Source organism: Crinia signifera, chromosome 1, assembly GCF_055691185.1.
Source record: "Crinia signifera chromosome 1, ASM5569118v1, whole genome shotgun sequence".
Classification (NCBI taxonomy): domain Eukaryota; kingdom Metazoa; phylum Chordata; class Amphibia; order Anura; family Myobatrachidae; genus Crinia; species Crinia signifera.
In genome coordinates this window covers 454,123,617-454,150,015 of record NC_139217.1, presented here as the reverse complement: position 1 = coordinate 454,150,015, position 26,399 = coordinate 454,123,617, and the positions used below count along the sequence as shown (strand labels likewise).

The 26,399-nt window shown below is 47.2% G+C and overlaps 1 protein-coding gene across 2 annotated transcripts in view; it reads right to left on the bottom strand.

Annotated features, from left to right (window-relative positions):
- The window catches only part of NPR3 (natriuretic peptide receptor 3), a 166,904-nt gene that overhangs the window by 96,332 nt on the left and 44,173 nt on the right, over positions 1-26,399 (bottom strand). The window contains exons 3-5 of one of the 2 annotated variants that reach the window (XM_083155023.1): positions 8,360-8,399; positions 4,738-5,242; positions 2,952-3,593 (exon numbers count right to left, since the gene is read on the bottom strand). In XM_083155023.1, coding sequence (XP_083011149.1) covers positions 2,952-3,593; position 4,738 — 643 coding nt within the window. In that variant the 5' untranslated portion in view covers positions 4,739-5,242; positions 8,360-8,399. Of the gene's footprint in view, positions 1-2,951; positions 3,962-4,737; positions 5,243-8,359; positions 8,400-26,399 lie in introns of those variants that run through there. The other variant, XM_083155019.1, reaches the window with a different exon arrangement.

Here is a 26,399-nt window from a genome sequence, read left to right as displayed (position 1 = left end):
AGTCTAATTCCTGTGTCCCCGTGCCGTACTGCAGTCATCAGGCCGAATGCAGAACTAGAAGGAGAGGGAGTCCGGCTGGCTGGCTGGCTGTCTGCTGGTAGCTGCAGTGGCGTAAGTTCATCCCAGTTGCCCGGAGGCAAGGTTAGTATTGGTGCCCCCCAAATAGCTCATTCAGTAAGGCGTCTGTCTCCGGTAAGGTCATGGGATCTAATACAGGGTGTGACACTTGCAAACATTATGTTAGAAGGGGGAGTAAGCCACATTAGCAATATCAACTGCTTTCAATTAACTGATTCAAACTCGAAGGGGAGTAGAGGTGCCCCCTTGGGAGCAGGAGCCCGGTGACAGATGAGTCCATTGCCTCCCAGAGTTCTGCCTCTGGGTAGCTGGTACAATGAAGTTTGGTTTGTGCAGAATCCGAGGATAACGGTGGTTACATACGTGGTTGGAAGTGATAACATGTTTGATTTGCCCATTGCAATGTTTCTTTCATTAATGCGTGCGAATCCATACATCACACAATCCCATCCAATATTAGTATTCCCAGTTGCTATATGGGAACAGTATTATCTGCAGTAACAATGGTTTGTCTGCAGAAATCCCCTGCTTTTCTCATGTGGGAACCATGCCAGACATAGAGGAACCGGAGCACTAATTGAGACATTTCTCCATATGTAACATGAATCGGATGTGAAGCATTCCCTGTACTGCCGGGGGATCATTCCGCGGAGATAAATGACTGTAGTTCAATGGATGCATCTATGTTTATCTGGTCATGTACCTACAGGGAGGAACGTCCCACTACATGCGATGCGGGCCAGGGTTTCTTGCCCTATCCGCATGACACATTCTGGAACTAATCACAGAGAACTCATCAAGAGATCAAGTGCCAGTCAACCAGCTTCTAACTTCCATATAACAGGCTATGTTTGAAAAATGGCAGTCAGGGGCTGGCTGGTTGGTACTTTATCTTTGTTCACTTTATCCCTCTCCAAGTCTTATGCACACGGGTCACTTTGGATTCGATTTTGACTATATAGTCAAAATCGCATAAAGAGCGAACGGTTGAGTACATTCAGTATTTGTACTAAAAATGGAATGGGTACACTGTGCCATGCGTTTCGTTCCCCATCAAAACCGGGATTGAATACAAAAGGAATCGCACGGGGTGTACGGGGCTTAAGTTCATAGCACTCAAAGTACTTAGTAATCAGCTTCCAACTGTCATTTTCCCAGCTGTGTTTGAACAATGACAGAGGCTGATTGGTACTATGGGGGTCTATGTATTTAGCCTTGCAGGGTGATAAATTACCAGCCAATCAAATCCTAACTGCCATGTTAAAGGTTTGTGTTTGAAAAATGACAGTTAGGATGTTAGGGGCAGATGTATTGCACCCGGTGAAGAGATTAAGTGAAAGGTGATAATGCACCAGCCAATCAGTTCCTAACTGTCACATTACAGACTGGGGGTAGATGCATGAAGCAGTGATAAGGTAGGAGAAGTGATAAAGTGCCTAGAAACTTTATCACCAGCCACTCAGCCCCTAACTGTTATGTTACAGCTGGGTTCAAAAAGGGACAGTTAGGAGCTGATTGGGCTGTGATGAAGTACCACTTTATCACTTCTCCCCCCTTATCACTGCTTCATACATCGACCCCTCGGTTTGAACAAAAATTACAGTTTGGAGCTGTCCGGCTGATGCTTTATCGCCGGACACTTTATCACTTCACCAGGCTTAATAAATCTGCCCCTCAGTTGCCTGGCACTTATCCCCATCAACTTTATCTCCTCCCAAGGCTTAGTCCATATACAATACCACTTTATCTCTCTCGAAGGTCTGTCCAATCTCCCCTAAACTGTAATGCCAGTGTAGCTTTAAAAGCAACAACCCTGACGTGACTGCACCGATGCAAGTAATACGATATATGATGGATAAATAAATGGCTGCAGGAACATTACATAAGAATTTACAAACAAACTGGCAGAAAACCGACAAGATCTGGGGAACAAACCTGCGCTGTTAGGTTTGTGTTTCGCGGAGCGTGAAATTAAATCGATTATACTGTTTAACTTCACTGTAACCACATATCTTGTCTAATGCTGCTTAGCACATAACTGGTTTTAGCTTTCTCCTTGTGCAACCCCAGGCAGAGGTGACAGCGAGTACTTTCTCCCCGAGTTCCCCGGACTGCATTCCCCATGCTTCCAATTCCTGCATTAGTCCTGAGTGCTGATCAGCTGGCATGCTAAGAACACACACACATCATGCAGGCATGGGAAGTGCTGGTCTGCGAATAGCTGCTGAGTACAAGGGGTTAACATGGCAGGAGCACAGGCTGCCTATAGATCTCATCTAAACTAATATACGTTTGACTTTATGGGACATCTTTGTGCCACCTGCAGATTGCACAGATGTCGGCAGATTGATTTTGTCGGCGTGTGCAATATTCCCGTGCCTAACCCCCGAATGCAACCCCAGTTTAATTGCTGCCTATGGACCTCACTTTGACTACAAGCTCCACAAATCTTTCTGAATGAAGCAGATTTATGACCGTATGAATGTTTCTAAGAAACAACCGTCTTGTGTTCATAAAAATCAGTTCACAGAGGCTCACATGACAGCGATCGAGGTCCAACGGGCAATTACAGCAATTATACACTTGCATTCAGCCCGCGGCATGCCTGCAGCAATTAATAGCCGAGTCACGGTACTCCGAGGCTTTATTACAGTCACAAATCTGCAAAGACTTACAGCCCAGTGCTGCTCGTAATGAGCCGCAAGACGGGCAATAAATGGCAGAATTCTATTCTTATAGGGGGAAAAAAGCGGTTATCCCAGGTAGGATTATTTTACTTAGTGACGTGTGTTCGTTTCGGACCAGCCCACACACACACACACGTTTGCCTCTTGGTGGATGCATGCAATATCCCTGTGGACACTGGCACTCACCTCGCTCTTTATTCTGGATGGAGAGCACAATATCCTCCGCATACACGTTCTTCGTCTCATCGAAGTTGAGGGTGGACATGTGATACGCTTCTTCCTTAAAGGCAGAGTGTACCCCTTCCACGGTGAAGTAACAGTTCCGCTCCTGGTTGTCATCAGCGTACAGCAGCATAGCCCTACTCCATTTGTGGTAGCGGAACATGGCCAGAAACATCTCGCCCATCTTGGTGTAGGCAGGCGCCACGCGAGTGAGGTGGGAGTATTCGTCGGACTTCTGCAAGAAAGCTATTGCCAATGCTCCGGCGGAGACGATGGGGATGTTCCAGTGGGACGCCAGCCTAGCCACCGGGGCTGCTGCATACTCACAAACCGGACCAAGGATCACATCTGGCTTCTTCTGTCTCACGGCCGTGTCGACCAGGCTGAAGAGCGCCTGATTGCCACACTCCGAGTCCTGATAGGTCACATTGAAAGTAAAGCCTGGCAGGAGGGACGAATTCTTTTCTACGGATTTCAGGGCGTACTCAATGGCAGGTTGCACCCTGTTTATTGAAAACATATAGTTATCATCCTTAGGTAAAATCACTAGCATGTTCACTTTTTTATCATCCACAGTGTTGCTGTCTACGACAACCACCAAAGTCACTAAAAGAAAGTCAAAGAGTGAAAAAAAGGACATACTTAAAAAAATTAAATAAAAAAAATTAAATAAAAAAAAAAATATATATATATTTTTTTTTTTGAAAAGCAGAGACTATTCCTTGGGGATTATTAACCTCAGCAGCCCAGTGTTTAACTGAGGAGTAGGAATTGTGTTACAAATGTAACTCTGAATACTGTTCTGTTGCTTTGTGCTTAAGGTTCCCTAAGGTAACACACTGCTCTCCCTCTCATTGATGGGGCATCTCCTGTGTTTGATCTTATTGATTCTCCTTGTTCATGATGTATATCCTCTGTTTAAATAGTGTGGCAGCCAAGCCCTATTACCACACATGGTGCAGTGAGGAAGATGTTTTTTCTCAGGAGTTGCTCATTAACATTCCTACGTCACTTCTCTAACACACGCCTCCCTCTTAAAGCTGTACACACACACACCCCCCTGGCAGCAAGAGGGTATTGTTTGAGAAGTTCCAAAAAAAAAAAAAAAAATGACAAGGATAATAATCAACTAAACAGTCACAGACACAAAAACACTTCGCAGCAACTCAAACCCCCATAAAAGATCTGTCTGTGGCTGAATTGATCTGTGGTTTTGAATATTTAGTCCTGAATGTATTAATCTATGGGATATAATTGATACACGTACCAGCGAGATATAAGACTATATTCGGATATAGATGTTTAGAAGCGTCCAGGCTGCGCTTTATTATTTTCTGTTTAATATATGCAGCTTGGTATGCAGACAATCTGTAAAATAATATAAAAGTATGTAGGGTATGTAAAAAACTTCGCACCACTACATATTTACACAGTGATACATTCCCAGTAAGAGAGTTATTAAGCAGCAACTCTAAGATGTCACTTTTGCTTGAAGTATTGTGTTATTCAATGGGTACAGTCTGGATGCTGCTTGCATTCCTTGCAGTAACTTGATACCATAACATATACGTTTAAAACAAACCAAAGCCCAGATTGGGGTTATACTCAGAGTATTTTAAGTTATATGCCACAGGTATGCAACACGTGGCTGCAGCTATTCACCACCGTATATAAAAATATTTATATTTTTGCACCTGAAATCAATCCGATTCTTATTGAACGGTCAAAAGAAATCAGTGAAATTACTCACTGGGGCTGTCTTGGGCTCCCTGCAGCTTCTGGTGTGTTTCGGGGGCGCTGGGTGGATTGACAGCTTGGTGTGTTCTGCAGCGCTGACTATCAGGGTGGAAAATTCTTTGGGCGAACTGTTTTCACACTCTTATCTAATAAAGTTGGAATGAGAAGCCTTCGTGGTGGCTGAGTGGCTCATTGAGCAGTGTGTAAGGAGGTTGGGTATAAAGAAAAAACGAGAAGAAGAAAAAGCCATAAAGAAAATGTAAAAAATAAAAATAAATATAAAAGTGAATAAAACAAATAAGCAAAAATAAAAAAAATACTTTGCAGATCTATGCCTTGCGAGAAGGGGATGAATAATCATATAAGGGATTGCAGTGTAGTTGACTGAAGGTCTTGTTCCACTGTGAATTTTCTCTCGAGTCAGAGGAGGAGCTGCCGGGGATTACAGTGTGAGCAGTCATTCCCGAATCCGGGCTTGATCTCACAGTCACACGTCTATTCCTATGGAAATCTCCACGCTGGGAAGATAGAAGTAGAAACTTAAAGGGTCAAAGACTTCACTACATACAGCATGGTCATTGGCAGTATATTGTCCTGAAATATTTTAGTCTGAAGCCTAAAAATGTCACATCAGGGAATATTACCTATTACCAGCTTACGTCCTAGGCCTACTGTATTATTTTTTTCAGACTCCCTCTGAATTGCTGGAAGAGGATCCCTAAAATACTATACACGAAATATGATTTAACTGCATTTATTTGTTTTTTTTTTAATCGACATTAGATGTGGCGTGTCGTGTTCTGCCCTGGCTCGGAATACAAAGAAGCTGCATACATGCGTTAATATAGATCCATTTATGGGGAAGCCTGTTTTTTATGAGTACTTATTTATATTTATACAGGATTTAGAAAACCATTTATTGCCTTTAACACTTTACATAAAATTAGCAATAGGTCTTAGTTTGCAGAGAGAGAGAGAACGTGTATTAGGGGTTATTCTACAGGAAACGCGCTGATTCAGTTACATGCTGCCATCTTGTGGACAAATGGGGAAGTCAAACTACACACAAAATAGACAAATTGATAAATAAATAAGTTATATATATACTGTATATATAAATCTCGGGTAACAACAAGAAAAATAATATTACAACTAATATGTTACTCTGTTAATATGTAAACGTTATGGGGTAATTTTAATAAAGCTTTTTAAAAGTCAATTGGTTATCTTAATCCGACTTGAAAAAATGTTGGATTAAGGCAGTGAGAATGGCGCTGGGTGAGAAGCCGCAGCTCACCCGCCGCTGTCCCGAATCCCACCGCCTCCCGCCATCGCACACCCAGCCCCGGTGCCGATTGTTGGATTTGGCCTCTGATTGAATAGGTAGCGTCGGATCCATTCCGACAAATGACTGTCGGAATGGATCCGACACTTATTGAATATACCCCTTAGACGTTTTAGTACATTTACACCAATGTATTAACACTTATTTATTAATGAAAGTCAGAGAGAGATTTATGGAGTAGACAATTCATTAAATATGGCAATGTTCAGGAAGCAACTGATGAACAATACTATTTCTAGGACATACAAGATTGTAATCCCCCATACACACGGCCAGTCAGCCTTTGTGCTGAGTGATCTAGTTAAGCACAGATCGCTCAGCACAGAATGCTCAGCACACAGCGATGTGTGCTGAGCGATCTGTCACAGCTGGTGTTCTCTGGTGAGAGAATGCGGGCGATGATTAGATTTATAATGCATGCAGTATAAATCTAGTCCAGCGATGGCATTGCATAAGACCATCTATATGTGTGGTATTCAACATGTGGCTCTCCAGCTGCTGTGGAACTACACATCTCAGCATTCCCAGCCACAGCTTGCTCTTAGTCCTTGCTAAAACAGAGCAGAGCATGCTGGAATATGTAGTTACACAACAGCTGGATGGCCGCATGATAAATATCCTGGGCTATGATTTTGCAAATAAATGCCGTGATTGAAGTGGTGTGATCTCCCAAGTACTCTTCTGTAACAGCTTGGGGAAAATACTATGGGCGGTATTCAATGAGGCTGATTCGCCAGGTTTTTATGGCGATTTTGTGCAGTAAGGCGAATTTCTGACTAAAACGGTGAATCACCCTATTCAATGACCAGATGGCGAATACATTTCAAGGTTTTTTTCGCCATGATTCACCGAGTAGCAATCGCTATCTTTTTATGGTGAAGTGGAAGGTGAACTTTTAAAATAAAGTGTTTTGTTTTTTACAATTGGTGTAAAAAAATCTGGAATTTTAGGTACTTGTGAGTTATCTGGACGCCCGATATTGAAATTGTATGCCAGTACCCTAAGCATGCGATTTGATGCGATTTGATGCGATTTCCCTTGAAATTCCCTTGAAGAGAAAATCACATTGCATTGTATGCTATTGTATTGCATGTGATGCGATTTGATGCAATTTGATGCGATTTTAATATGTGAAGGCACCCAGATGCCTTTTTCATATGTGAAATAGCCCCCCAGACCCCATTTTTAATTGTATACCCACCCTGATGGCTAAATGACCCCCATTGTTAAAGCCACCCCACTATCAACGCCAACCCGAAGCGTGGCGATCGCAGCGAGCCCGCGAGGGGCGGCGGTACGCGTCCTCCGACCTTTTCATACCCCCACTATCCACTTCGGCGTGGAGTTGATTTTATATAGTGTGGCCACGCTTCGGGCTCGGTGGCTCGCTGCGCTCGCCACACTATATAAAATCAACTCCACGCCGACGTGGATAGTGGGGGTATGAAAAGGTCGGAGGACGCGTACCGCCGCCCCTCGCGGGCTCGCTGCGCTCTCCACGCTTTGGGTTGGCGTTGATAGTGGGGTGGCGTTAACAATGGGGGGCATTTAGCCATCAGGGTGGGTATACAACTAAAAATGGGGTCTGGGGGGCCATTTCACATATGAAACAGGCATCTGGGTGCCTTCACATATTAAAATCGCGTCAAATCGCGTCAAATCGCATCGCATGCAATCTGATTGTATGCGATGCGATTTGATGCGATTTTTAGGTGCGATGAAGAAAATCGGGCGCCCAGATAAGTCACAAGTACCGAATTTTATTCTGAGGAGGGGCATGCTAGTTTTATTCATGTGCTGTAAGCACATGAATATATATTTAATTTTAAAACAAATATATATATATTTTTTTTACACAGACCAGCCAGCAGGGGGCCGGGAGCCGAGCCGCTCATTAGATATTCATATATTCACTTCACCCAATCATTACATATGAATGATCGGGTGTAGGGAATATACCCGGTCCCCTGCTGGCACCCCCGGGGGGCAGCCTGTGCTGCCTGGCTCCCGGGGAGCCCACCTCCCCCCCACAAACGTTCTGGGGCAGGCAGGGAGACTTCCATCTCCCTGCCTGCCGCCGTCCTCAGGCTCCCTGCGGCGTCCGCCGCAGGAGCTCAAATTCGCCAGTCAGGGGCAGCGAGCCCCTGACTCATTGAATACCGGAGCCGGTGAGGCTCCAGAACGCAGCGAGCAGTGGCGAATGTGCAGCGAATCCTAAACAGGATTCGCTGCACATCGCCAAAATCCACATCGAATACCGCCCTATGTCTCCTTTCATCCCACTTGTTACCTGCATTATAGAAGATCCTCATTCCGTGTTCCAAAGATTCCTACGAATGACAAAAAACACTAATAAAAGATTAGAACATTATTTTCAGAGTAGTTAAAAGCCTTTCAAAATGACAGCTTATAGTCCCTATCTGCTCCTACCACTGATATCTGTCTTCACAGCTCCCTCTCTACAGATCCAGCAAGTTTGAAACAAATCATTTTGGTTTCACTTTCTGTTGAGTAATTTGCTTTGTCGAGTGGCCTCTAGTGGTCACTGGTGGTACTTCACCTAAAAAAAAAGAAGGATATATGGCCAAATGTACTAAGCTTGAAAAGTGATCAAATTGAGATTGATAAACTACCATCCAATCAGCTTCTAACTGTCATGTCACAGACTTTGTTTGAAAAATGACAGGTAGGAGCTGATTGGTTCATGGCTTATCAATCTCTATTTTATCACTTTTCAGGGCTTAGTACATCTCACCCATAGCCTTTTTTTTTTTTTTATAATATATTTATTGAATTTTTTCAACAGATCTGGGGAAAGGGATATAGAAAATGAAAAAAGGGGAACGGGGGAGGGTGCAAATACACATTAAAGGTAACACGAAGAGAAACCAGTGTAATTTATAATCTCTGCACATACATCATGTTCTATACATATATAATAGTACCGATAGAGTAACAGGATGGTCCGTAAGTATTATGTATTATGAGTCCACACACATTGCTCAAATTCTCTATAACTTTAACTCTCGGATACTGGGGAGTTTAAGAGGCTAATATCCACAGAAGTACTATTCTCCACCATATGACCCGCGTCTTCTCTATATGTAGTCCACCCCATCCAGGGCCGATGCAAGGCACCGGAGCGCCCCAGGCAAGTTGGGGTGGGGGCGCCCCGGTGTCTGCCGCCCGGGTACCTGTCCTGCGGCGCTGTAAAGCTGGCAGCGGGGGTCTCTGCAGTCAATAAAAAATAACGAGCGCTATCCGCCGGGCTATGTGGAAGCGCTTCTGTTTTGGAAACACTGGCCGCACGGCGCACGCTGATTGGCTGAATCTCAGCCAATCAGCGTGCGGCCAGTGTTTCCAAAACAGAAGCGCTTCTGCATAGCCCGGCGGATAGCGCTCGTTATTTCTTATTGACTGCCGGGACCCCCCGCCGCCAGCTTTATATACGCACATATACACCGCAGGACAGGTACCCGGGCAGCAAGGGGGGCGAAATACCGCCCTCCAGTGGCCGGCGCCCTAGGCAAATGCCTAGATTTGCCTAGTGGTGGCTCCGGCCCTGACCCCATCCACTTTACATGTATAGAGTGAAGGGAGAAGGAGTACTGCACCCCGGCTGTCTCGAAATTGTATTGTTTCTGAATTTTATTACAAATCAAGGCCATATTAGGGATCCTCGCTGATCTCCATAACTGGGCAATAGCTGCTTTTGTAGCAATCAGAATGTGTCCAGAGACATAAGATTCGTCTGTGGACAAGAGTGCCCTAAATAAGTGGAGCAGGGCCGTTTTCGGGTTGGGTTCAATCCTTTCGCCTATTAGCTTACTAATCATGCTAAATACTGACTTCCAAAGGGGTCTCAACAGGGGGCACTCACAAAATATATGGAAGATGGTGCCTATTCCCCCGCAATTTCGATTTAGGGATATCAGGCCATATTTTATGTTGGCGTTCCGGAGTGTAATACGCCCTGTGGATTAATTTGAAAAACAGCTCAGCATGGTTAATGCACCTCAATACCCTAAAGCATGACTTATATATCAGGTCCTATTCCTCATCTTGCAAGGTTCTTTGGAAGTCTCTCTCCCATTGGACCTGAGATCTAAGTTTAGGTGTGTTATTCCGGTTGACCAGAAAGTTATACCACTTGGATATTCCTCCTTTGTGGTTGGTGTTGCAGAGTAACTTAAGGGTCAGTGGGGCAATATAAGGAGACTTGCCCGTAGCCTTTTATATATATTGATGCATACTGCCATTCGCTCATTGGTCATTGAAAATTATTTGTTGCTAGAGGGAAGTATTTTAGACTGCATATACTTTTACAAAATACAGGACCTGTAACCTCTACAAAATCTGTGCATGGTGATTCTACAGAACACAGTTACTCAGAAATTATAAGGATGGATAGTTATTCAGTAGAATAAGATAAGTATGGGCAGGTGTATTACTGCCTCGCAGCACTGAGGTCGTGGGTTCAATTCCCACCATGAACCTAACTGTGCAGAGTTGGTATATTCTCCCCGTACTTGCGTGGGTTTCCTCCGGGTACTCCGGTTTCCTTACACAATCCAAAAATCTACTGGTAGGTTAATTAGCTTCAAACAAAATTAACCCTAGAATGTCTGTGTGCGCGTGTACATGTGGTAGGGAATATAGATTGTAAGCTCCACTGGGGCAGGGACTGATGTGAATGTTCAAATATTCTCTGTACAGCGCTGCGGAATATGTGTGCGCTAGATAAGAAACTGTAAATAAAAAATAACGCAACAAGTAGTCCAAAATATGACGTAATGTAAATAAGACACAGCTGTTCATAATAGGTAGTGACGCAATATACTTCCAAATAGATTTTTTGCTATGTGCAGTACCATAAAAGGTGACAGTGATTACAAAAGAGGTAAGATAACAGGGAGGGGACAGAACACGAGACAGGAAACAGGAGGATCTAAAGAAATCAAACTATTCTTAAAGTGCTGCATTGTGCATTATGAGGGAGAGGGCAAATTTAACTATATTATGTATTTTGGAAATAGGAAATGTGCATCATTGTCCTGATTATATTCAAACGTGTTGCCGGTTTGCACCAAGGTGACTTCTTCTTGGGCTCTGTGCACTAATAGGACTAGTATATCTATACAGGGCATCATAGATAATAAAACACTGCTGCTGCTTGGCAGCATACTGCCATCTTGTGGTGAAAGCTGGACAGTTACACCACATACAATATAAACCTGTAGCCTAGAGCAGGTGTTCCCAAACTTTTTTGAATCACGGCACTCTAGAGTATAAGAATTTTTTCACGGCACCCCTAGGGCAATTTTTTAAATTAGATTGGGTCTATATTGATTCTTAGGGTCAGTTATGTGGTATAGGGCATGATTTTCTCTTGTTTGTACACATTTTATGATTGGCAGCCACCAGCACTGGTTTTGCTTATAAATAATTAACCATTAATAATTTGAGTTGGTTCTGGACCACCAACCCAGGGCACCCCTGCATGTGTCCCGAGGCTCCCCAGGGAGCCACGGCACACAGTTTGGGAACCAATGGCCTAGAAGAGCCTTGATGGCTAACCTTGACACTCCAGCTGTTGTTGAACTACAAATCCCAGCATGCTCTGCATCAGATTGAACTGTTGGTAGATCTTGAGGACTAGTTTTGCCACCCCTGTTCCTGGACCTTAGTCTGGTCTGTTCGCAAGGCCGCGTTCGTTCGCACGGGGCGATATTTTTGCTTTGCGCATGTGCTGGGTGAGTGCGTACACGGCGAACACTGAGGTTGTGCGTACACGGCAAACACAGGGTCTTGAGAATGGAGGGCAGGGGGTGGCGGGTCCGGCCATTTTCATATGAAATGCCCAGCGTTTGATAGGTGTTTCCATGGTGATGGGCCGATGACGCCGGTGCAGGGGGCGGGCAGCTGACATCACCGGATGTACCGGTGATGTCAGCTGCCCACCCCCACCGTTTGCAAGGTGGGATCTGATTCACTAGCAAGGGTGTGAATTTGCATCTGAGCGAATGCACCAGAATAAAGTGCACGATGTAGATCCAGGATAACAGGGTTAATGGCTGCAGGAATTACATTAAAAAAAAAAAGACGCGCTGATTTCAATAATAATATATTGTTCTCTTGAAGAGAATGTATCCTTTGTTTCTCTGAATACCTAAGAACAGGATGAGAGGGAGGTGCCATGAGTAATGATGTATTAACTGGAGAGGTACAGATGAAATTCCCCTCAGCACCTGGGAGGCAGGGAGATAAACAGGTGTATTAGCTGTAATGGGGGATATCGCAGTGAATAAATGATTCAGAGGTGCAGAGTGAGAGAGGGAACCTAGATCAGACTCTTATGGTGTGTACACACGGGGCTCCATTTCATCAGCGATGAAAAGGAGACACTGCTAGTCACGGGGCGGGGGGAGAGAGAGACCCGAAGGGGGGAGCAGCGTCACGGGGCGCGCGGGGGAGCAGCAGCATCTGGAAGGGGGGAGCAGCAGCAGAAGGGAATCCTTCTGCCGCTGTCCTCCCTGGCACTGATGGGGGGGATTCGGCATGAAAAGCCGGCGGTCGGGATCCCGGCGTTCAAAATCCCGACGCCGGAATCCCGACAAGGGGGGGACGTGGATCGCCCCCCCCCCCTTGCGGGCTCGCTGCGCTCGCCACGCAGCGGGCCCGGTGCCTCGCTACACTCGGCACACTAATTTATTCTCCCTCCGAGGGTGTCGTGGACACCCACGGGGGGAGAAAGTGTCGGGATTCCGGCGTCGGGATTTTGAACGCCGGGATCCCGACCACCGGGATTTAAACTGCATCCCGATGGGGGAAGCCGCTGGTCGCAGCTGCATGTTCCTGAGACCAATGACCATTAACGAGTACACACGGGAGAACGCAGCTGGCGATTTATTGCCAGCAGCACTCCAAATCACTGGGAATATGGTCGCTCAGCGACCATATTCCCAGCAATTTCAGCCAATATCGCCCCCGTGTGTACACAGCTTTAAGCTGTGTACACACAGGGGCGATATATTGCTGAGCAATATATCGCTCAGAGTCTCCTTTTCATCAGCGACCAGAGACGGGGGAGCCGCAGAGGGAATCAGCTAGTTGCAGGAGCTCGCAATCATAAGGGAGCTAAAAACTGGGAGCATGCACCCGGTGATTTATCGCCGGTACACACTTCAATCGCTGGCAATATAGTTGTACAGCTGTCCTGGGCCTCGGCCTCTGCCCACAGTGGCACGGCACCCCCCTGCACAATGCCACCCGGCGCCGGAAGCAGGCATGCACAATACACAGTGCAGCCTGCAGAGCGCCGAGCCTAGGATACAAAGGGGCTTGGTGCTCTGCAGGCTGCACTGTGCAGTGAGTGCTCAGTCTGAGTCCCGACGCCTGGAGGGAGAAGATGCTGCGCTGCCGCCGCCAACGCAGGTACGTAATAGTAATTGGCTGGGAGCGGGTGCCGCCCGCGAGGGGGGGTGCCGCTGGCGTGCGCGAGGGGGGGGGGGGTGCCACCGGCGTGCGCGAGGGGGGGTGCCGCTGGGGGCCCGGGCTGAAGGTCAGTCCCGGGCCCCAACATTACTAGCGGGGGCCCTGCTCGGCACACTGTTTTAATCTCCCTCCACGCCGGAGTGGATGGTAGGGCATGAAATACCGCCTGTCGGCACATGGCTCAAAAAAACTGGGAAAACCCCCACGTCGACCTAGACACTGTCAACCTAATGCTTGTGTCGACCTAATGACCTGTCGACCTAAACCTATGTCCCTAAACGGTGTCACTGTGACAGAGAAGTGTGTTACCAATGACATGCCAGCTTGAACCCAGACCAACCAACTAATTCTCTTGGCCTCTCCAGTCCCAACAGTATATGTACTCCGTATTACAAAGGGAAATAAGGTGATTGAGGGAGTCTTGGACCTATCTATAGACATGTTCCCCCTTAATTCTTTCATTAGACCCTGTCTGAAAGTAGATTGAATACTTTCCAGGAATGGAGGTTTCATGGCACAACTGCAGAAGACTGATGGCTTCTGGCCCCATAAATGGGATGACCAGGTCAACACATGGTCAGAGGAAATAGTGACTGGTACTTTGGCCTTTTCAGTTGCATAATTCCTGGTGAGAAGTGGGGAATGTATTGAGCATTGGTCAAGGAACCAGCAAGGTCACCACTGAACTTCGGGGGATTTGGAACAGGCAAGTGAGATGCAGCTGGTATTTCAGTTGTTTTTCCCAAAGGCGGGAGAGGCACAAGTTGGGCAAGGCTGGATTAAGCCTTCAGGGAGCCCAGGGTCACTTTAGACAGGGCCCCCCTCCCACTTGTCATTACTGGCCAAAAACTGCGTGGGACGATATTACACTGTCAAAACACAGAGTAAAGGCCGTATAAACTTGGTCAATGGGTAACTGCAGGAGTGGGGGGATTAATATAAACATATATATATATATATATAAAATACCACATGAAAATCCTATGTTTGTCCTTCTGTACCTTACTCTGAAGGAGCCCTGACAGGCTCAATGCTGCCTCTTATTAAAAACCCTCCTATGACGAGGCCTCTGCTGCTGCTGTGCTCCATGGGCCTGAGAAGCATATGATGAGCTTCACCAAGCAGAGATCAGCACAAGCATCTCAGTCTCTGACCTCTTGTGCAAAGTCTCATGGGCCTTAGTCAACTCCCAGTAATGCACTGCACACTTGTGTAGGCAGTGCGCCTTGGCTCCTGATGCTCAGCACCATTAATCATTGTCACATTGGCAGATAGGCAAAGCTGCAGCACTAGCCCACTCCCATGCACAAAACCTTAAACTAAAATTGCCCCCCCCCCCCCCTTTAATCCGGCCCTGAAGTTGGGGAAGGGCAAGTCCTTTATCGCATTAGATAAGCTGTCACTATCTCTCTCCTTGCTTTCCATGTGTGAAATAAAGTGCTAGATCAGGCTGTTAGGAGAGGGGTTCCCAACACAATCCATTATTATCTACACAGAGTATCCTGTTATGTAGCCGTCAGATTGGAAGTATTCTGTTTGTTACTGTATGGTTGGCTCAGGCAATGTCAAGGCACAGGGGGAAATATATTAAGATTGCTGATCATGGCCAATACCGTGTACGAATGGTTATGACCGGGATCGGTCTGAAAATATGGCCTGAGAATTCAGCTAATTTACTAAGCTGCCGAGTTCTCAGGACTCATATTCATGAGTGTGGACCCCCAATAAAGAGATCCCCCCTAAAGAGAAGCCCCGCCCCGGGCTGATGCACTGGTCTATTCCCGAAGCCTCTGGTCATTGGTCGCTGGGCTGTTGCCAGTTAAGTGTAAAATAATACTCAACAGTCTTGATCCCGTAGGTTTGATCCCTTTCTCCAGTAGAATTCCAAATGGGTACCTGTGAAAAAGGGTACCTATTCACCACCCCTCCTGTGTAGATTGCGTCCTCTTCGGCCTAAGTAGCATCCGGGGGGGGGGGGGGGGGGGGGTTAAAAAAAACATACCGAAAACCCCAAAACTGAAGTGCCGCAATTTTTTACACAGGATGTCAGCCGCCCACCCTGTTTTGATCCAGGCGCACTCAATTGGGCTTCCACTATCAGGAACTCATATGTGTGATAGAAAAGGACAGTAGATACCCTCTCTTTTCTTCCCATTACCAGAGGTCCCACTGAGACACGCTCACTCCTCCACCAACACCTACCTGAGGATACACCAAAACCCCTGGGAGGTGCTGAGGTAGCAGCAGCTGTCCCATCCACTGTGACTGGTGGGAATACTTGGTACACATACCACCCCTCTATCCCCACTTAAAACCTTCTCAATTACTACTCCCAGAAGGGGGATTCATCTGTGTTTAAAAAAAAAATGCTATTTGGGTCATAAAAATGAAATAAATGTCTAATATTTATGAGTAATGTATACATATCTCCAGGGTATTGATGAGTTCACAGTCAGATTGAAGGATAAAACTTAATTACATTAGAATTTAATTGTCCATTATCTCATCTGCCTTTCATATTTCATGGGCTAATTGCCAATTATTTTGATTTCAGTACTTTTTCCTGGTACAGAGGCTGTATTGACATATACATTTATGCTACACGCGGATAATGATAATTTGTCATGACTAGATACAGTGTCTGTACATTTTGTTGTGCATCATTAGAGTCTTCATGCTTTGCACACCTTGAATATTTAATATTTGCCACAATCTTAATGTTATATGCTGTAGATGTGTCTTTTAATGTGGATTCTTTCTGAATTAATTTTTTTTTTCAAATTCTTTGATTAAAAGTTACATTTTACAAATAAGAGTGCCCCCACAAAGAGAAAGTGCCTTTCTTTCTCCAAAGCCTAGCACTCAAATAAAAGTCAGTTTTTATAGTCACCGACCATTGAATGATTTCCTGTGGAGCGGAGTCATGCTAGGGAATGTTTCTTCGTTACACATTCCCTCACGTGTTGCCGAGGGGAATCGGCCGTGGCGGGAGGGCGGGCATCCGGTCAGGCGGCATCTCAGGCACTTGGTAAGCTGCGATGTTTGCAATGAAGTTTTCACTGAAGTTTTTAACGGGATACGGTCAAAAAAGTGTGAAAACCATGTTGACCTTGCCCATGTCAACCTAATGTTTGTGTCGAATTAAAGACCCTGTCGACCTAACCCCATGTTGACCTTCAGACATGTCGACCTTGATGCATGTCGACCTTCAGTGGTCAACTCAATGTATGTCAACCTTCCTCTTGTCGACCCTATGACCCGTGCCCTTTTGTTTACCGTGTACTAGAATAATATACGGGACTTCTATGGTTTCGTGTCGAGCAGCATGATAGAGGTTTCTTTGTGCGCTTTCGGTACTCGTTTCCTATCTGGGCACCCGAAAAGTTAATTGCGCACCATGCTATTCTCCGTATCAAAATCGGATCGCATCGGATACCACAAATGCACATACACGATATTGAACGATGCGATGCGATCCGATCCGATTTCGTTCCCGCTTTTATGGTTGGCCCATAGGATGGGCCATCTGTAACACTACTGTATTTATTAACCCTTCAAAGCCCTCCCCTTGTCACATCTGCACAGAAACACAGTATTGACGTCAACCCGAAGCGTGGCGAGCGCAGCGAGCCCCGCAAGGGGCGGCGGTACGCGTCCTCCGACTTTTTCATACCCCCACTATCCACGTCGGCGTGGAGTTGAGAATAGAATAGTGTGGCGAGCCCGAAGTGTGGCGAGCGCAGCGAGCCCCGCGAGGGGACGCGGATACTTCACAGGTATCCGTGTCCCCTCGTGGGCTTCACAGGTATCCGCGTGCGCTCGCTACGCTTCGGGCTCGGTGGCTCGCTGCGCTCGCCACACTATTCTATTCTCCACTCCACGCCGACGTGGATAGTGGGGGTATGAAAAAGTCTGAGGACGCGTACCGCCGCCGCTCGCCACGCTTCGGGTTGACGTCAATACTGGGGTGGCGTTAACAATGGAGGCGCATTTTAAACCATCAGGGGGGGTTTCCTATACAAATCGTGGGTTTGCGGGGTTATTACATTGAAATCAATGTAAAATCGGGTCTCAGGGACCATTTAACATTGATTCCAATGTAAAAATCAGGTTGATCGCGTCACCGCATGCGATGCGATCCGATTTAAAATGAAATCGGATCGGATAGCATCGTATGCCATCGTACATCATCGAGTACCGAATACGATGCGATGCGATCCGATTTCATTACGGTGCCGTACGTAGAAAACCTGGGCGCCCAGATAGGAAACAAGTACCGCGCTTTCTCCTGTTCGTACATGTCCAAGTAACTGTGACCTGGCAACAAATTCTAACTGAGCTAAAGGTGAAAGGAAATGCTAAGCTCTGTAATACACCAGAGTCTAGGCTGGGTGCTGGTTCTAAAGAAACCAAAAAGACATTGTGCTTGTTCTCGTAATCTCCTACCCCATTGTGCTATGGTCATGATTCCCACCATGTGAATGCTGCTCCTAAATCTAATGCTTACATTAGTACTAATTCCGTGATTGGAAACAGCCCAATAGCTCATTAGGCGAGATTCAACAAAGGGGCATTGGCAAGCGCTGCCAGCAGGCGGGTGCATGAATAGACGGGGATCATTATAAGCTGTTGCCTCCGCATTGTATGGAGTCCCAGTCATTTTTGGAGAATAATTGATAGCATTATTAGGTCACGCTAACACTATGCTGCTCTACATGGGGTAATCATACCTAACCAGAATTTGAGAGCTTGCCAACCCCGAGGTACAACATCAGAAGAGGTCTGGTAAATCATCACAGTAATAAAAAAAGGGGGTGACTCAGACCGGAGCTGTTTTTTTTTTTTACCCTGTACAGCAGGGGTGGGGAACCTCAGGCCCGGGGTCCGGCCACCCACCTGGCGGCTTTGCCGGGAGTCAAGTACAGGGTAATTCTTGTGAGAGGTCGGTAGTTCTCAGGAGATTCCAGTCCTGTCAGACCTATTCAGCGGCAGCCACCTGAGCGTGGGACGGCTGCAGCAGGACAATTTGTAAGAGAAATTTTGGTACTTGTTTCCTAGCACGGCCACAACGATCATGATCGTGGGCATCGTGAGGAAAAATCGGGGGCATCGCGGCCATCGCAAGCACAAAAAAATCAGGTGCGATGGCCGCGACGCGATGCCCGCGATTTCCCCATAGGGAACAATGTTAAATGCCTCAATTTAGCCGCAATGCCCCCGATTTCCCATAGGAAACAATGTTAAATGGGTCAATTTACCCAAATCATCATAGGGAACAATGTTAAATGGGCCATAAACCCCCCAAAACACCCCTGAACAGTGAAATGTCCCCCCAAAAGTATTTTACGCCACCCCACGATCAACGCGAACCCGAAGCGTGGCGAGTGCAGCGAGCCCGCGAGGGGCGGCGGTACGCGTCCTCCGACCTTTTCATACCCCCACTATCCACGTCGGCGTGGAGTTGAGAATAGAATAGTGTGGCGAGCGCAGCGTGCCACCGAGCCCGAAGCGTGGCGAGCGCAGCGAGCCCCGCGAGGGGACGCGGATACCTGTGAAGCCCGCGAAGGGACGCGTTTACCTGTGAAGGTATCCGCGTCCGCTCGCCACGCTTCGGGCTCGGTGGCTCGCTGCGCTCGCCACACTATTCTATTCTCAACTCCACGCCGACGTGGATAGTGGGGGTATGAAAAGGTCGGAGGACGCGTACCGCCGCCGATCGCCACGCTTCGGGTTCGCGTTGATCGTGGGGTGGCGTAAAGTACTTTGGGGGGGACATTTCACTGTTCTGGGGTGTTTTTGGGGCTTTCTGGCCCATTTACCATTGTTCCCTATGATGATTTGGTGAAATTGAGGTATTTAACATTGTTCCCTATGACAAATCGGGGGCATCGCGGGTACATTGAGCCATTTAACATTGTTTCCTATGGGGAAATCGTGGGCATCGTGTCTGGACCATTTAAGCCTTTTTTAGCCGCATACGACGCGACCGACGCGATTTTGACTTTTTTCAATGCATTTCAATGGGAAAATCGGGGGCATCGCGTCGGTCGCGTCGTATACCAATAAAAATGACACCCGATGCCCGCGATTGTGGCCGTGCTAGGAAACAAGTACCGAAATTTTTACATATGGCCACTGAAGGATTTTTTCCCCCCATACAAACAGCCCTTGGCACAAAAAAGGTTCCCCTCCCCTGCTGTACAGAAACAAAATATCACACCCAAATCTAACGCTCGTTGCACATATTACATCTGCTCCACTTGCAGTGCAGCATGATTTTGTCCATATGAGAAAAAAAGCAGATTTTCACTCAGGTCTGAATAACCCCCATAGTTATTATTCAAGATTGTTTCCCATCCCGTAAAAAAAAAGCGGAGATAAATGACAGCCTTAGATTAGAGCCGCCCGCGCTGTGCAATGTCTGTTTTACAGCACTATATAGCGGGGGGGTATGATGACGCAATTGTGGGACCATGCCCTCAGCCCGAGCGCATATTCTGGCTTGCAATGCCCCAACTCCCAGCGCTAGGGTCACTTTATTTATAAGGTGCCATAAATATTAGACTGAACCCGGTGGTAGAACCAGAGCAAGTAGATTTGGATGATTGAAACATTTGGAAGAGCGTGGTCAGACCATACATACAGTACAGTGCTCTCACCTTAGGGGGGATATTTACTAATGAGCAGGTAGCCCAGAGTACTAATCATCAGTGGCTCGGACAAAATCAGCCGTACTTAGCATTTATTTCTATTGCCGTCTTCAATCCTCTGGTCAAAGCTGCTGATTATTTGACAATCTGCTGGTTAGTACATATACCCATAAGCAGGGTCGGATTAAGGGGGGGCTCAGTACCCGTGCCCCCCCCCCCCCTCTATCTAGGGCCCCCTGTAGTCAGCATGTAGTCTCTTATATATTTGGCTACATCTGTCACTCAAAGTGTGTCTGGAGCTCTAACGCTGGGTGGAGCCTCTGACTCACATGACAGAGAACCAGCCCAGTGAGCCCACAGACAGTGCCAGACACCCTCTGCCTCTCCATGTTACACAGCAAAGACACAGCTACTCACCAGACACACCAGGTGAGTGCCCCACACCGCCATACCTCCCAACATGACCCTCTCCAGGAGGGACAGAATGCTCTGCTTCTGGACTTCCATCTTAATTTATGATTGTCATCACCTGTTTTAAACAGGGTAATTGATAAAAAAAAGGTGTTTAAGCACAGGTGATGGTAATCCATAAATTAAGAAGAAAGTCCAGAAACAGAGCAATGTGTCGTCGTCCCCCCCCCCCCCCCCCGATTAAATGGCACATCCAAAACACTGACATGGCTATGGTCGACAATGAAAAAGGTTGACAAGATTTATTTTTCACTTTTTCAATGTTTTCATACACCCCCCTGCAATTCGCTGCACCCCCGGTGACTCCGGCGATTCGCGGCCCCACCCCGTGACACCCCCCCTCCTGCGATTCGCGGCACCCCGCGACCCCCCCTCCCACGATTCACGCCAACCCCCCGGGCCCCCCCTCCCGCTGTTCACGGTGCTCCCCACGACCCCCCCTACCGCGATTCCCCACCCCTGACCCCCCCTCCTGTAATTGCGGCAACCCCCCGCCCCCGCGACCCACCCTCCTGCGATTCACTTCAACTACCCGCGCCCCCCCTCCCACGATTCGCGGCACCCACACCCCCCCCCGTAACCCCCCCTCCCGCAATCCACGGCATCCACCCACGACCCCTCCTCCCGTGTTTCGCGGACACCCCTCACCTCCTCCCTCCCCCCCACCCCTGCGCGCGATTCACGGCAAACCCAGGATTAAATGGCACATGCAAAACACTGGCACGGCTATGGTCGACAATGAAAAAGGTTGACATGAGTTTTTGAAGATTTTTTTTTTTTTTTGAATGTTTTCATATTCATTCTCATGTGTCGACATGGACACCGATGAAGTGCCACACTTATGTCAACATTTACATGTGTTGAACTTTCTGTGTTGATTTTTTCTTGTAGCAATTTTTTGCCAGTGACAACTATGAACTATGTGCACGTCAACCTACACATCATCAACCAATTCTTTGTATAATATATAACACCTGTTCTGTTTTACTGTAGGTGTATTAAGTCAGACCTTTTACTGCTACTATTACTGATGTAAATGCATTCTGAATGACAGCAACATCCTACCATCCTTCTACAAGAATATATAACCAACTAGGTGATTCATCGCGCCCCGCGCACCCCCCCTCACGCGATTCGCAACCCCCCCCTCGCGCAATTCACGCCCCCTCCCACGCTTTGCGGACCCCCGCCCTCTCCCGCGATTCGCCAACACCTGCGCCCCCTCCCTCCCTTGATTCACGGCGCCCCTCCCGCAATTCACGGCATCCACCCACGGCAGCACCCCTAAGCCCCTCTTTAGTCCCCCGTATACTCACACACCCCTATCACAACCCAGCTTCCTGCTCTCCTGAACCGTAACTTCCACCACTGGGGAGTCGCTGACGCTGTTTTGCCCACATGCCCCTATCATGCCTCATAGCCCAGCCTCCTGCTCTCATGCACCCGAACTCCCACCCAGTAGGAGGAGACACTGACTAAGGGCCACCATCCTGTACTCCTGTACTGCCACGCTGGACCCTCACCCACTGGCAGAAGCTGCACAGTATCTCCCACTCTCCTCTTTAGTCCCCCTTATGCCCACACACCCCTATCACTACCCAGCCTCCTGTTTTCCTGTGTCATGACCTCCGCCAGTGGGGAGCCGCTGACTCAGAAACACCCTACTATACTATTGCACACACACACCTAAACAACATGCACACACAGCCCCCCCCCCCACCCACAAATGTCACTGTACCATCCACACTATCAATGTACATCTTACTTTGTAACCGCTTTTTAATTAAACAAAACAATACACACCCCCTTCCACATCATATGCTCTCTATCACATTTCACCTATAACTCAAGTTGCAATACAGGCCATCTTTCATACAATTCTAACCATCTTTCTCATATACAAATGTTCACAAATTAAGGGGGCGCAGCCCCTTACGACGGTGTGAAGAGCGCCCGTAGGGCGCGATGAATCACCTAGTTTTAAAATATTTTCTTTTTTTTAGCTAAAGGTTTTGTGCATGGGAGTGGCATACCTCCCAACATGACCCTCTCCAGGAGGGACACAATGCTGTTTCTGGACCTTCCTCTTAATTTATGATTATCATCACCTGCATTGCAGCACCTTTCTTATCAATTAACCTGTTTGAAACAGGTGATGGCAATTATACATTAAAAGGGAAGTCCAGAAAGAGAGCACTCTGTCCCTCCTGGAGAGGGTCCTGTTGGGAGGTATGGAGTGGGGGTAGTGCTGCAGTTTCACCTATCTGCCAATGTGACAATGATTAATGGTACTGAGCATCGGGAGCCAAGGCACACTGACTGCACAAGTGTGCAGTGCATTACTGGGAGTTGACCCATGAGACTTTGCACAAGAGGTCACAGGCTGAGAAGCTTGTGCTGAGCTCTGATTGATGGAGCATGCTTCTCGGGCCCATGGAAGACAGCAACAGCAACGGCATCATCATGGGAGGGTTTTTAATCAGAGGCAGCGCTGAGCCTGTGAGTCCGCTACAGAGGCCATCCTGAAGCGTGGCGAGCGCAGCGAGCCCCGCAAGGGGACGCGGTACGCGTCCTCCAGACTTGTTCATACCCCCACTATACACTTCGGCGCAGAGTTGATCATATAAAGTGTGGCTCGGTGGCTCGATGCGCTCGCCACACTTTATAAATTCCACTCCGCGCCAATGTGGATAGTGGGGGTATGAACAAGTCAGGAGCATGTGTAAGGCATCCGCTTCGGGGTGGCGTGGTTATTGTGGGTGTGCTAAATCGCATCGCATGCGATCCGATCACATGCGATGCGATCCGCGGGCAGGGGAAACTCGAAACTACAAAAGTAAAGTACCATCGCATGCGATGGGATTTCCCTGTCGCTGCGAAACTACACAAGTAACTTATATATATATATATATATACACACTATTCCCCCACCCTGTAGTTACGCATTGACCACGTTTATACTGCCTTTTGTGTTTTGGCAGTGTAATATTCTCCCATTCAGTTTGTGGCCAGCAATGACAAGTGTAAGGGGGCCCCCCTGTCTAAAGTCACCGGGCTTAATCCGCCCCTGCCCATAGGTCTATCTAGCTCTATATTTAAAAGAGTAAAGTAGTGTTTTTTTAATGTAAACTGAAGGTGATTACCATCTCTCACACGCGCACTTTGTACATCCCATAGAGAAATATGAAGTATAGCTGTGCGGTTAAACCGAGTTATTTTATCTTGGCAAATCCTTTTTGCGTGGCAGGGATCTGAAAGGTTAGAATATCTGCGATCAATGTTACAAAGGAGAAGGAAGCTAAGGAAAGTATTTATGAGCATCCTGTGGGAGCATTTGTCTTCCCTGACAGTCTGGCACGGATGGGCTGCTTCAGGGTATTGGAGGAGCCTATTGCGGCCTTCCCCAGGAAATTCTGCAGAGTAAAGGAGAGATCTCCTCTCCGGTGCATTCCTCTGGAACAGCAAAGCCAGCTGTGGTTAGTGAAAGATGTCTGGAAAGGGAGTAGGTGTTTTCTGGGATAACCCTGACTTTTGGCAAGGATTTCCGAAAAGTTTATTAGTTATTAAGAACCAAACACACATAAATCTGATAAGCTCCAGGAAACAGGTCCACTATGTCAGATTTCAAAGTGATAGAAATTTATAACACACAAAACATTTACTCATTACGCAGAAACCATTAACTATTAGCTGAGCACGGCTGTGGTCCAGTTGTGGCACCTCTGCATATGTACAGTAGGCTTACCATACTATACCTATAAACTGGGACACACATGAATTACACAGGTTCCGTGGCCAATTAAAACAAGGTGAAATGCAAACTTGAAGCCAGCCACAGAACCTGTGTAATTCACGTGTGTCCCATTTTATATGGCCAACTATTGATGGTTTCTGTGGAGAAACTGCGAGTGGCCATAGCTGGTCATCCCTGTTCTTTAGAGTGGATGTCCAGCAGGCCAATTACAGCCTAAGGGGTGTGGCTTTGTGGGTGTTGGGGGCAGAGCTATGCTCTATGTCCCGGCACCTTGATTAAAAAAAAATGTTTATTCTGTGCCATCGATGGAGGGAAAGCATCTGTTTTTCTCCCATCAATGACAAAACGATTCTACACTGGCCAGAAACCATTGATGACTTAGAATCATCGATGGTCAACCCAAGCATAATGTAACTATGGGAAGCATGGATGGCAAGGTGGTTAGTATTACTGGTTCACAGCACTTAGGGCTTGGGTTCAGTTCCTACCAAAGTGATACCTCCCAACTGTCCCGAGTACACTCAAACTGTGACTGCCAAAGGATGGGAGGTATGTCAAAGCCCCACCCGCATGCAGTTAGTATGGTCTCCAAGGGCCTTATTTTGGTTCATTCTTTCTGACAAAATCCTTCTTAGATGGGCAAAACCATGTGCACTGCAGGTGGGGCAGATGTAACATGTGCAGAGAGAATTAGATTTGGGTGGGGTTTTACTTCAAAGTGAGATCTATATTGCAGTGTAAAAATAAAGCAGTCAGTATTTTCCCTGCACAGAAACAAAATAACTCACCCAAATCTAATTCTCTCTGCACATGTTACATCTGCCCCCCCTGCAGTGCACATGGTTTTGTCCATCTAAGAAGGATTTTGTCAGAAAGAATGAACCAAAATAAGGCCCCATGTTTGGCCTTCCGCAGCAGCAACAGCAGCGGCGTCGTCTCAAAAACACCAACTCATTCCTAGGCAGGCTATGCTGTGTAAGAGGGTAAATGGAAGGTCAACATTCATTAGGTCGACACCCTCAAATGGTTGACATGGCTTTAGGTTGACAGGGTCTTTAGGTTGACACAAGCATTAGGTCGACATGGGGAAGGTCGACATTCGTTTTTGACTTTTTTCTGAGCGACATGTGCCGACAGGCGGTATTTCATGCCCTACCATCCACTAGGTTGCGGAGAGAGAATATAATAGTTTTCCGAGCGTAGCAAGGCAACGTGCCTGAAGTGTGTGAGGGGACATGGTGCATCGATACGGCATCCATGTCGACAGTGTCAACATTTGGGACAAAACCATGAAAACCCAATGTCGACTTTTCCACATGTCGACTTTATGCTTGTGACCCCGTCGACCTAAGGCCGGTTGATCTTCAGTGGTTGAACTAATGAATGTCCACCTTCTTGTGGTCGGCCCAATGATTCCAACCGCTGAGGATCTCTTAGAGCAGGCATGTCCAAATGGTGCAGATTACAGGAAGGTGCAGAAGATGCTTATTCAGCCACTACCTGCCAAAGTCTGGAACGACAGCAAACACTCCTGGACCTGCCCTGCCACCAGCTGAAACAAGATTTGGTAATGAGGTGAAATTCTACCCTCTGTATGTTGCAGAGGATGGAGAAGCAACAGGCCATTCAAGCCTACACAGCCACCTGTAACTTAGACAAAGGAGGGGGATGCAGGGCCGGCACTACCACTAGGCAGCTTTAGGCATTTGGAGGGCTGTAATTAGAGCAGGAGGAAAGCACCGTCCTGGGAGCAGGTGAGTGAGCCTACCCCTGCCCCTAGAGCCCGCCCATGTATAGCGGCCACACTGACCCCTGCATCTGCGGCCATCGCCTCATCTCTGCTTACCTGCACTGTCTAAAAAAAATGGTTTTTTTTATTACAATTTTATATTTATCAGCCTGGCGTCCACCACCCTGGGACAACCCTGGGCTTTAGCCCTGGATGGGGGACCCTATTTAAA